General features: G+C 41.4%; 2 protein-coding genes across 2 annotated transcripts in view; both read right to left on the reverse strand.

Moving 5' to 3' along the window:
- Positions 1-13,570, reverse strand: part of LOC116888646 (collagen alpha-5(IV) chain-like) — a 760,537-nt gene that overhangs the window by 234,293 nt on the left and 512,674 nt on the right. The window lies entirely within an intron of this gene.
- Positions 2,186-13,570, reverse strand: part of Dnaaf6 (dynein axonemal assembly factor 6) — a 51,997-nt gene continuing 40,612 nt past the window's right edge. The window contains 2 exon segments of the mRNA XM_032889934.1: positions 2,186-3,016; positions 10,860-10,945. Of these exon segments, the coding sequence (XP_032745825.1) occupies positions 2,890-3,016; positions 10,860-10,945 (213 nt within the window). The 3' untranslated portion in view covers positions 2,186-2,889.

Consider the following 13,570-nt stretch of genomic DNA (forward strand, 5'->3'; position numbering starts at 1 on the left):
ATTTGTTAGATTGCTTTTATATGCATATATCTTGGGAAGTTTATACTGGATTAGGTTTCCATATTATCCTGCAAATAACCCTTAATTAGAGCTGTTTCTCTCCATATTCACTCCCTAATCCCACTAATTCCTTAGGAAAATAGACATGACAATACACTGCATGTAGGAAACTTTATCAATATACAAAACGCTTTTCTGAAATTACAAGCAAAACTAGAAAGTACTACCAAGATGGTGCCTCTTCCCAATTTGTTTTCCTAATGAATACAATCAACACTATATTCTGTTTAAATTATGATATGTGGAATAATAATTTCCCTGTGCTACTAAAATAGCATCCCAACTGCCTTTTTATTTTTATGCTCTTATCTCATAATATACTGAGTCTAAATTCTTCACCATAGCTTCCAAAGGTCTACAAGACATTTCCCTGGCCTACATTTCCAGCGTTCACTGCAGTCCTAGTTCCCCAGGATCATGTCCTTTCTGTCTTTCAGCACACTGCTCATTTCATCCTAGGTCTTCACATCTGCTATCCCTTGTGTTGAAAAGACTATTGTTCTCCCTTCCTCAAGACCCTGAGAGTCCTGCCTTAAGTATTTGTGCTGATTTTTTTCTTTGGGTCAACATGATACAAGTTGGGAGTTATCTGGCTGGAAGGAACCTCGGGAATTTTACCCATCAGATTGATCATGTCTGTGGAGACATTTTCTTGCTTGCTGATTGATGTGGAAGGGCCTAGTCTCTCTGGGTGGTGCTACCCTGGGTCCAGTGCTTCTAGATGGCATAAGAAAACAGGCCGAGTAAGCAATGGAGAGCAAACTAGTAACTACTTTCCTCTATGGCTTCTGCTTCAGTTCCTGCTTCCAGCTTCTTACCTTGACTTTCCTGGATGATAGACTATGATGTGGAAGTGAAAGTGAGATACACGTTTTCATCCCCAAGTTGCTTTATGGTCATGGTGTTTCATCATAGCAAGAGAAAGCAAGCCAAGATAGTAGGCTATGCTATGCCACAATTGTGGCTTTCAATCACAAGTGTGAAAGTGGCTATGAGTCACTAAAAAATGGCAACAAGATAATTGTCCTCTTGTATTGTCATTTCTACATCTTATTTAGTAGGCTATTTCTATTTAAAATTTAAAGTCTTGGGGCTAGAGAGATGTCTCTGTGGTTAAGATGTCTCTGCTCTTCCAGAGGTCCAAGGTCCAAGTCCCAGCATTTACATGGCAGCTCTCAGCTGTCTGTACCTCCAATTCCAGGAGAACTGACACTCTCATACAGACATACATGCAGGCAAAACACAGATACACATATAATAAAAAGAAGAAATTTTGCATATTTTCTTTAAAACAAAGTAACAGTATAATCAATGCCATTTTTACTCCAAGGCCAAGGACAGTAAAGGAGGATGGTTTCTAGATGTGCATAATTATAGAGCATATTTCACTGTTCTTAGAGCTCTGTTTCATTATATAATTGATACAGCACAACATAACCAAAGGCCAAGTCATGTCGGCCTAAATATGCTCTATCTTCTCTTCTAGGGACAAGTTGAATGCATTTAGTTAGTTTGAGTAATAATTGTCACCGTAATTAGCGCCAGTGTTACAGGGACAAAAAGAGAGATGACATGCTTTTCAGAGTTATCAGTGCTCTCTAGAGAAAAAAAAATATTGGTTACCACTTAATCTTGCCCCAGAGATTACATTTTACGTTGCGACATTAAATTCTTTTTTCAAGACAGGATCTCTCCATGTAGTCTTGGATGCCTATGTCCTTGTTACAATCTGCCTGCCCCAGACTCCTGAGTGCAAAGATTAATTAATGCATGTGCCACCCCACCTGGCCTGTCCCTCCCTCCTTCCCTCCCTCTCTCCTATCTCCTTCCCTCCCTCCTTCAATGCTTCCCCTCATACAACAAAGTCATGATGGTCACTTAAATGTTAGAGTCTCTTGGCTTTGTGCTTTGATCACTTGTCCCAAAACATTAACCTAATTCTTCTGTTAGCTCTAGTCACAAACTAGATGTCTGGTAGTCATATGCATAATTGACTCCAGAAAATATCTTACTGAATATTCTTGTGACAGTTGACATAGAAATGATAAACATATTTTAGTTCTTTATCTCTTTTTTCAAAATTTACTCCCAGTCAATCTCACGGTTATACAATGATGTCAAGTTACACTGATAAAATGTAAGTTTTTAATAAACAGTAATGAAACAAACTCATTCAATAGTACAGAAAATGTGAGGAACATTGGGATAATTTATAAAAGTAAGAATGTCCAATTAGGAAGATAAAAATGAGAGAAAAATGAATCTACATATACATCTATAAGTATTACTTTTTCAAGTAAACATGTGTCTCACAAGACACAACAAATTATTTATAGTCCTTTCTTACTTGTATGTTCCAGAACAATATTGAGGACCTAGATTGAAAACATCCTAAATCATTTGATAAAATCAATGGAAAAGCAGCCAAATGAATTTTTCTGGTGATAATAATGACAAATCCCTATGTAGCAGATTGTATGGTAGTGAAATTCATTAGCTTAAGATCCTCAGACTGCTGATTTAAATGAATCACTTATTTTATGGTCATAGCTCTGCTGTGCAATTGACCATGTAGCAATCTAGATGGTTAACCTGAAAATATTTTATTCAGCTCTCACTATAAAAATGGAATAGCACCTTATCGTATGAAACAACCATATATCCTAACAGTAATAGATTTGACTGTATATAATCAAAACATCACTAAAAATCTGAACCTTTCTAAACTATGTCAGTGGAAAAAAGAGGACATAAACAACCAGTATTAAAAGGTAAAAAACAAGTTTTCATTGTCCTGAATTTTTTCTATCTCTTCTTATTCATGCAGTTTCAGGAAATATTAAAATCCAAATCCCTTTGGAGGGTCATCCTGACTTCAAGTGTTTCAGCTTCCCAGATATAGGACGCTTTAGCACTGTTATGTTCCACAGGCTGGGGAAGGTTCACTAGCAGCTTCCTAAAGATGAGATGAGATAAACACAAGATTAGGACCTGGAATTAACTTCCTAAAGTAGTATAGCATTTTCAATAAGGCAGTATGTGATAAAAAAACCTATATAACATATATCATCTACCAGTTGGGATCCTTATAATTTTAAGCAGGTAAGCCGCATGTGCAATTTAAATCCTTTGAATGTGGAAGCAGAAAGACCCCAAGTTGAAGGCCAGTGTAGACAACATAATAAGAACCTCTCTCGTTTTTTTAAAAACCTAGGCAATTGTTTTGACCGATCCTCTCTCTTTAAATTGACCTCGTTTTGCATTCTATACAGTCTCAAGGTATGCCTCTAGGCATAGAAATAGATCCAGGCCTCTAAGTTTGTTGGGCCAAACTGGTGTCAGTCTAATTTATATGTAGGTGGAATGCAGCCAGCAGATATGGATCTGAAACTGGAATGGTTCTTTAACGCTTCTTTGAACACCACCTTAGGCTGAGCCTCTACTACATATGTAGAGTTTGCGTACTTGGCTTGGAATGATTTTAATGCCAGATCAATGAAAATATTTCTCTCTGCTTGCCTCTCGTACTTTCTCCTACACATTGACAAAAATCTGCTGTGATAGACTACTGAGTTCATCTTGCTGTTTATGGCCAAGTTGCTGGACAGTTGTATGATCTTAGATGTATCACTGCAATAAGCTGACCATAGTTCTGTCATACTGATATGAATTCGAATTATGCATAGGATCAGCACATGTTGATACCTGAAGAAATTTAAATATGTGAAACACTTATTAACCTCATGTTCTCAGTAGAGACACACAGTAGAGACAGGACTTGAGTGTCTTTTCAAAAGGCTGACAGAAAAACTCTCCTGGATCCAGTTCAGTAAAAGAAACCTGGCATTTTGTATGTGTGTGCTTGTGTGTATATGGTGTTTGTATTTGTGTTTCTCTCTGTGGGTGGACATGCAAGGGAGTACATGTGGAGACCAGAGGTTGGCAGCAAGTGTCTTCCTCAATTGCTTTTCATTCGATTTCATTCTCTCTCTCTCCTCCCCTCCCTCCCTCTCTCTCTCTCTCTCTCCCCTCCCTCCCCCCTCCCTTCCTCCTTCCTCCTCCCTCCCCTCCTCCTCCCCTTCCTTCCTCCTCCTCCCTCCCTCCCTCCCCCTTCCTCCCTCCCTCCCTCCTTCCTTCCTCCTCCTCCCTCCCTCCTCCTCCTCCCTTCCTTCCTCCTCCCTTCCTCCTCCCTCCTCCCTTCCTTCCTCCCCCCCTCCCTCCCTCCCTTCCTTCCCTTCCTTCCTTCCTCCCTTCCTCCCTTCCTTCCTCCCTTCCTTCCTTCCTTCCTTCCTTCCTTCCTCCCTCCCTCCCTTCCTTCCTTCCTCCCTCCTTCCTTCCTCCTTCCTTCCTCCCTTCCTTCCTCCCTCCCTTCCCTTCCTCCCTTCCTCCCTCCTTCCTCCCTCCCTCCCTCCCTCCCTCCCTCCCTCCCTCCCCCCTCCCTCCCTCCCTCCCCCCCTCCCTCCCTCCCCTCCCCCCCTTCCCTCCCTTCCTTCCTCCCTCCCTTCCTCCCTTCCTTCCTCCCTCCTTCCTTCCTTCCTTCCTTCCTCCCTTCCCCCCCCCCTTCCCCCCCCCCTTCCTCCCTTCCTTCCTTCCTCCCTTCTTCCTTCCCTTCCTCCCTTCCTTTCCTTCCTTCCTCTCTTCCTTCCTCCCTTCCTTCCTCCCTCCCTCCCTCCTTTCCTCTTTCCCCCCTCTCTCCTTCACTTCCTCCCTTCCTTCTCCCTCCCCTCCCTCCCCCCCCCCCCTCCTCCCTCCCTCCTTCCCTCCCCTCCTTCTCCCTTCCTCCCTCCCTCCCTCCTCCCTTCTCCTTCCCTCCTCCCTTCCTCCCTTCCTTCCTTCCTTCCTTCCTTCCCTCCCTTCTCCCCCTCCTCCTCTCCTCCTTCTCCCTCCCTCCCTTCTTCCTTCCTTCCTCCCTCCCCTCCCTCCCTCCCTCCCTCCCCTCCCTTCCTCCCTCCTCCCTCCTCCCTCCCTTCCTCCCCTTCCTCCCTCCCTCCCTCCCTCCCTCCCTCCTCCCTTCCTTCCTCCCTTCCTCCCTTCCTCCCTCCCTCCCTTCCTCCCTCCCTTCCTCCCTCCCTTCCTTCCTTCTTCCCCCCTCCCTCCCTCCCCCCCCCTCCCCCCCCCCCTCCCCCCCCCCTCTCCTCCCCCCTCCTCTCCCTCCCCCTCCCTCCCCTCCCTCCCTCCTTCCTCCCTCCTTCCTCCCTCCCTCCCCTCCTCCCCCTCCCCTCCCCTCCCTCCCTCCTCCCTTCCTTCCTCCTTCCTTCCTCCCCCCCTTCCTCCCTCCTCTCCTTCCCTTCCTCCTTCTTCCTCCCCTTCCTCCTCCCTCCCCCTCCCCTTCCTCCTCCCTCCCCTCCCTCCCCCTCCTCCTCCCCTCCCTCCCCTTCCTCCCTTCCTCCTCCCTCCCTCCCCTCCCTCCCTCCCCCCCCCCCCCCCCCCCTCCTCCCTCCCCCCTCCCTCCCTCCCTCCCTCCCTCCCTCCCTCCCTCCCTCCCTCCCTTCCTTCCTCCCTCCCTCCCTCCCTCCCTCCCTCCCCTCCCTCCCTCCCTCCGCCCCTCCCTCCTTCCTTCCTTCCTTCCTTCCTTTGTTGGTTTTGTTATTTTTTGTTGTTTTTGCCTGGGGTTTTTTTAGACAGGCTTCCCACTGTGCCTAGAACTGGCACAACCAAGTTCTGTCCCAGGCTTTTATGTGGGATCAGATCACAGGCCTACTTTCTTTTTCTTTTTGAACATAATATTTGTATTGATTATATGGGCTTTTCATATAATGCACCCTGATCACCCTTACTTCCAATTCATAAAAGGTCTGCCTCCCTACCCTTGTGGTCTCTGTCCCAAAAAAGATTTTTCACAAAAGTTCGATTTGTTGTGTCCATATAGTCAATGGAACATGATCAAGCTCCCAGTGGCCACTACCTTAAAGACAAATGATTCCTACTTCCATTTCCCAGTTGCTTTTTTTTTTTTTTTTGGTTTTTCCTAATATTCTCAGATATTTAAAGATTAGGTTGCATTTCTTTTTCTTTCTTTCTTTCTTTATTCTTTTATTGGATATTTTTAATTTACATTTCAAATGTTATTCCCTTTCTCGGTTTCCTGGACATAAGCCCACATTCAATCCTCCTCCCTTCTTCTATAAGGGTGTTCCTCTCCCCAACCACCTCCTCCTGTCCCTCCTACATTCCCCTACACTGGGAGGTCCAGACTTGGCAGGAAGGCTTCTCCTTCCTTTGGTGCCCAACAAGGCCACCCTCTGCTACATATGCAGCTGGAACCATGGGTCAGTCCATGTATAGTCTGTGGGTAGTGGTTTATTCCCTGGGAGCTCTGGTTGGTTGGTATTGTTGTTCTTATGGGGTTGCAAACCCCTTCAGCTCTTTCAATCCTTTCTCTAATTCCTCCAATGGGGATCCCCCTTCTCAGTTCAATGGTTTGCTGCTATCATTCGCCTAGGTATTTGACATGCTCTGGCTGAGCCTCTCAGGAGACAGCTATATCCTGTTCCTGTCAGCATGCACTTCTTAACTTCATCAATCTTATCTAGTTTTGGTGGCTGTGTGTATATGGGTAACATGTGGGGCAGGCTCTGAATGGCTGTTCCTTCAGTCTCTGCTCCAAACTTTGTCTCCACGTCCCCTCCTATGAATATTTTGTTCCCCCTTTTAAGAAGGAGTGAAGCATCTGCACTTGGGTCATCCTTCTTCTTGAGCTTCATGTGGTCTGTGGATTGTATCTTGGGTAATTCGAGATTTGGTACTAATATCTACTTATCAGTGAGTGCATACCATGTGTGTATTTCTGTGAATGGGTTGCCTCACTCAGGATGATATTTTCCAGTTACATCCATTTGCCTATGAATTTCATGAAGTCATTGTTTTTGATAGCTGTGTAGTACTCCATTGTGAAATGTACCAACCACATTTTCTGTATCCATTCCTCTGTTGAAGGACATCTGGGTTCTTTCCAGCTTCTGGCTGTTATAAATAAGGCTGCGATGAACATAGTGGAGCATGTGTCTTTGTTGTATATTGGAGTATCATTTGGGTATATGCCTAGGAGAGGTATAACTGTGTCCTGAGGTAGTGCGATGTCCAATTTTCTAAGGAGCCTCCAGACTGATTTCCTGAGTTGTTGTACCAGTTTGCAATCCCACCAACAATGGAGGAGTGTTCCCCTTTCTCCACATCCTTGCCAGTATCTGTTGTCACCTGAGTTTTTTTTTATCTCTAGCCATTGTGACTGGTGTGAGGTGGAATCTCAGGGTTGTTTTAATTTGCATTGCCCTTATGACTAAGAGTGATGAACATTTCTTTAGGTACTTCTCAGTCATTCAATACTCTTCAGTTGAGAATTCTTTGTTCAGCTCTGTACCCCATTTTTTAATAGGATTATTTGGTTCTTTGGAGTCTAACTTCTTGAGTTCTTTGTATATTTTGGATATTAGATGTAGGATTGGTAAAGATCTTTTCCCAATCTGTTGGTTGCCATTTTGTCCTAATGACAGTGTCTTCTGCCTTACAGAAGTTTTGCAGGTTTTTTTTTTAATTTTTATTAGATATATTTATTTACATTTCAAATATTATTCCCTTTCCCGGTTTCCTGTCCATAAGCCTCATCCTCTATCCCTGCCCCATACAGGTGTTTCCCCCCCCTCCTCCTCCCTTACAGCCCCCCCCACATTCCCCTGCACTGGGGTTCCAACTTTGGCAGGACCAAGGGCTTCCCCTTCCACTGGTGCCCTAACAAGGCTATTCATTGCTACATATGCGGTTGGAGCCCAGGGTCAGTCCATGTATAGTCAGTCTTTCAGTAGTGGTTTAGTCCCTGGAAGCTCTGGTTGGTTGGCATTGTTGTTCTTATGGGGTTGCAAGCCCCTTCAGCTCTTTCAATCCTTCCTCTAATTACCCCCAAGGGTGTCCTGTTCCCAGTTCAGTGGTTTGCTGCTGGCATTACCTATGTATTTGCTGTATTCTGCTGTGTCTCTCAGGAGAGATCTACATCTGGTTCTTGCCTGCCTGCACTTCTTTGCTTCATCCATCTTTTATCTAGTTTTGTGGCTGTATATGTATGGGCCACATGTGAGGCAAGCTCTGAATGGCCGTTCCTTCAGTTTCTGCTCTAAACTTTGCGTCCATATCCCCTCCTATGGATATTTTTGCTCCCCCTTTTAAGAAGGCGTGGCAGCATCTGCATTTTGTTCATCCTTCTTGAGCTTCCTACATTCTATGGCTTGCATCTTGGGTAATTTGAGCTTTTGAGCTAATATCCACCTATCAGTGAGTGCATACCATGTGTGTTTTTCGATCACAGGCCTTCTTGCTTGTATGCTTCATGCTCCCTTTACCTCCTGAGCTGGTGTGGGGGATTACTACTTGGATACTAAATTTTATATGTCTCCTTATAATGGGTTTGATGATCATATTTAAGGCATTAATTTATAATATTCTAAGAATTAAATCATAAAACTAATGAGTCCTCACTATGTAAGCAAAATTGAAAGGATTTTGAGAATCTCCTAGTTCCAAATCTTTTCTCTTCTCCAGCTAGGCCAACACAACCACCTAAAATGTCAGCAAAGCTCTCTTTTGGTTGAATAATGCTAGAAGTCGAGGTTTAAGGATAATACAGTGCATCTTACTACTGTTCGACTGAAATCACTAGTCAATTTAATTAAAATAAATTCACTTGTTCTATCTTTAGATACAGGAACAGAATGTCCTCCACGAAACCTTTTCTGAGTCCACAAACATAACATCATAGAATTTTACAGATAGAAGTCAAGTGAAGATGGTTGGGATATGGAAAGCCTAAAGCTAAAGCATATTTCTGATTATAGAATTTCAGATAATGATATAGTTTTAAAATATGCTCAAATAAATCTAGATCTCTATTTTAGTTAAGTTTGCATAGGGCATATGTTTCTCCCTCTACTGAATATTTAATATACAACTGCGGTACATGTGCTGGTTAATTTTGTCAACCTGTCACAAAGTAAAGTCACCTGGGAAGAAAGAACCTCAACTGAGGAATTGACTATTAGAGTGGCCTGTGGACATGTCTATAGGACATTTTCTTATTTAGTGATCAATGGGGGAGGGCCCAGCCCATTTGACACCTGGATGGCTGGTCCTGGTTTGTATAAGACAGCAGGCTGGGCAAGCCATGAAGAAAAAGCAAGTAAGAAGCACTCCTGGGTATCCTGTTCCAGTTCTTGTCTCCAGGCTCCTGGCCTGGCTTTCCTCAATGATGGAATACAACCCGAGAATTGTAAAGATGAATTAAGTCCTCTCCTCCCCAAGTTGCTTTTGGTCAGTGTTTTACTGCAACAACAGAGAGCAAACTCAGGCAGGATACATCCTATTCTTCATTTGTACATGTTCTTTCGATAATTTAACATACAAATGGAGTATACAAATGATCTAGCACAGCCCAAGTTCTATGTTGAAAAGTCCCTTGGTCAGAGACTTTCATTTAGTGAGTTCTGACAGGTATCTGGAGTGATGGCAAAGCTAGAAGAGCTAGCTTAAGATTGATGGAGACAGTGAGAACAGCTAGAGAAACGGAAATTAACTGCACAGGCTGTAGATATGCGTGTGATTTTATCCAGCATGAAAATATTGTGGAAAACTGACTATTCATCTAACTAACTTTCCTTACAAAGGTTGCAGGGAGAATAAATGCACATAAACACATATAAAATTATAGTATAAAGCTTAGCCACTCCTTGGAATTATGGTAAGAATAGTGAATCTAGTTTTAATAAGATGAAATTGTGTGTGTGTGTGTGTGTGTGTGTGTGTGTGTGTGTGTGAATAAATTTTTAAGTGGTGGAAGTGATCAGAAGAAAGTTTAGATAAATATTCATCTAAAGATCATTTTGGGTTAAATGAATCTACTGCAGAAACAGAGTAGTCTTTTGTTGACTTTTCTTTTTGAAATCTCCTCAAAGGCCCAAGCTCAACAAAAGAAAATTGTAGATATTGATAATAAAGGAAAAGAATGTTCCAGAAATTACCTGCTTCTCTAACCCAGTGGAGAATGGTGATGAGATCCAGAGCAAGGGCCGCAGCAATCACTTGTAGGTGCTCACTACCGTGTAGACACACGGGAATGAAGCAAGTCCATGAGATACTTAGATATTTTGTCTAATACAGTTCAGGTTCCAACAATGTCCTTTGTAAAGAGTTAGCTTTGAGAAACAGGACTGGTTCATCGATGCTTCAGGTGAACTGTTTTATAAGAATTTTCCTGTGTATATTGTCTGAGGAACATGATTTGAACTGATGTACTGCAAAGGATGATTTTGTGCATTTTTTTAAAAAAATAAACACACTCAAATTTTATCTTAGAGGCCTACTAACATCCAAAAAGTTTAAGGATAATTATTCTTTTATATAACCATTGTATCAAATTCCATTAGTATAAAAGCAAAGCTTATAGTTTAGCAGAATTTCACTTCTAGCTGTTTTTAATTTTTTCTGATAGCCAGAACTGTATTATGCTATCAAGGATTATGTTTCAGTGGTGACGAACTTCACCTAATGTGCAGAGGCAAACTATGGAAGCTAGGCATTTCCAAGCATTCACAAACTGAATAGAGATTTCTGCGCATGCTAGGCTAGCACTTTAACCATGGAGCTCTATCCTAGTCCCATCCTCAATTTATTGAGTAGATCAAATTTCTGAATTATCAATGGAAATTCACTTTCCTTAGGGCTTTCATGTTGATGAATACTAACCCTACTTAAAAAGCAAATTCAATGACTCATTACAATCATAATATTCTATTTCAATCTTATGTCTTACTCACTTTTTAGGAGTACGAAGATCAAGGAGCATTTCTTGGATGTCGATTTGAATTTCAGAAGGGTTTGTATCGGGCAGTTTAATTTTCACCTAAGATAAAATAAGAAAATACTGTCTTTTTGGAGTACAGATACTTTCAAAAGCATTAGGATATATGTGGAGTAATAATGTAATATTTACTAAGAGGACGTGCAATATGTACCAGGCGTTGGATTTTTTTTATTGATCTTATGAAACAGGTCATTAGTGCATTTTTACTTTTGTGGAGAGACAGAGGACTTTAGTAAGTGGTAAAGGGTAGCCATCAGTAAAGGAACAAAGCTTCTGACTCACCATCAGACTGGGGAGGGATCACTGACCACCTTCGTGTAAGTAGTTTCATATAAATGTATAAACTATGTTAAGTGGAGGTTGGTGATGCCAATTTGTTGTAGTCTCCTGGTAAAAATACCCAGACCACATTTTCTACGGAAGTATTGGCCTCTGGAAAAGTTAAATTAACAAAAGAAAAACAATAACAGAATCTCCACCTGTCAAGAAGAACTACCTACTAATTTAGCAAGATTTCACTTACAAATGCCCCACACAGTTACCAGAGGGCCCAGCAGCAGCTCCACTTCAGATGATCCATCCCAATGCATTGAAAACAAGAACACAGAGCCAATGTGGCTATATATTGAATTTGAGGAAACCTTGGGCTACATGCCATACTGCCTCAAAACAATAGCAATCACAAAATGAAAATTATTTTTTTCAAAAGCAAACATTCAAAAATTTATACATGGTTTTGTTCATAATAGCAGTATTTATCATACTTGAAAGGCATAAAAAACCCAAAATAGGCATCAATTGATACATTGATAAAGAAAATGTAACATGTCCATGCACTGGAATACTATTCTGCTGGAAAAAAGGCAGAGTACATTAATGTTTTTTAAATGTGTATGAGTGTTTTGTCTGTATGTTTGTCTGTGCGCCACATATACACCTGGTTCTAGACATCAGAAGAAAGTTTAGAATCTCTTGTGACTAGAGTCACAATTGAGAGTCTCCATGTAGCTGTTAGGAATAAAACCCATGTCCTCTGCCAGAGATACCAATACTCTTTACTGCTGAGTCATTTCTCTAGCCAAAGTACATTTTACTGATACATCCTGAAAACATTATACTGAAGGAAGGAAGCCAGGCATTTAAAGTTATGTTTTGTAGAATTCTATCTATATGACATGTTAGGCATAGGTCAATCCAGAAGATAGAAGTAGACTGAGCTTGATGGGGTTAAAGTAGAGAAGAATGTGTCTGCTAATATGTATGGTATTTTTAGGTATATGAAAATAATTTGAAATAGATATTAATAATGGGTATATCGCACTGTGACTACACCAAGTGTCACCGATGATAAATGTATATTTTACCACAAAAATTGCACTTCTCTACTTTACATCTGTTTTAGTTGGGGTTTTTATGCTGTTATAAAACACCATGACCATAAGCAACTTGAGGAAGAACATGTTGGTTTATTTCATCTGAGATTCTGTAGTTCATTATCTATCAGGGCAGGAACCTGGAGGCAAGAAGTAGTGTGGAAGCCATAGGAGAAGACAGTTACTGGCTTGGTCTCCATGGCTTGCTGTTTTAGGCACCCCAAGACCACTTTGCTCAGGGATGTCACCATCCCAGTGGGTGAGCTGAGCCCTCCTACATCAATAATAAAGAAAGAAAAATGCACAGCAGGCTTTCCCAAGGGCTAATCTTGTGGAACATTTTTCTCAATTGATGCTACCTCTTCAAAAGTCTATCTTGTGTCAAGGTGACATAAACTAGCTGAAAGAACATCTACTTTTTGCTAATGGTAGATCACATATATTGTGATATACATACATAAATGTGTGAGGACATATAATTTCTATTAAAAATAGGAACAAAAAATGGAATCTAAAGTTCAGGTAAATTATGAAGCTTTTTCTAAGATAAACTAGATGACCTGACATTTTAGTTATTTGGGGAGTCCAATTGTTGTAATTGCCTTGGTAAATGCAAGCTTTAAAGGAAATTCGAATAAAATAGTGACATACTGGCATTTCCTCCTTACATGCTTCAACACATACAATGGTGTTTCTGTGGTGTGAGGTATGTGGATCAATACATGCTTCTGGGCTATATTTTCTTTATGAAATCCATACTTAAGTATTAGGGTAGATAGCAATCGAGAGGTGATAGCATGTAAGTACTTCCTATGGTTAACTTTTTACTCGAACAAGTAAGTTCCAAAATACATTTTAGTAATTAAATCTTCCTAATTAGAGGTGCCTTAGTGAAACAAAAAGCACATATTTCACAGAAGCAGTTATAGGCACTCTGACTCAAAAAACAAATGAGCATTAGATTGGACCAAAAGTCTCACTTTTACTGAAATAACTTTCCCGTCGATAGTCAATTTGAAATGCCCTTTAATGTCTTGTACTGGACAAATGGATCAAGGGATAGAACTATTTGTTTCTTGCCTTTGAAATGTTTAGATCTTTGAAAGTAAAATGGTATTTCATACATGTCGAAAGGATAATCGAGAAAGGAAAGAATGATGATGTATGGGAAATTTAGATAGAATTCCTAGGCAGAACTTCAAAGTGGTTATTATAATAATCTGTGGTTCCACGGAAAGATAATTCAAAGAAACAGCTGACTAATTTTTCCTCTTAAGAAAATTAAAAGTGT

This window comes from Rattus rattus, chromosome X (genome assembly GCF_011064425.1).
Source record: "Rattus rattus isolate New Zealand chromosome X, Rrattus_CSIRO_v1, whole genome shotgun sequence".
NCBI classification, from domain to species: Eukaryota; Metazoa; Chordata; class Mammalia; order Rodentia; family Muridae; genus Rattus; species Rattus rattus.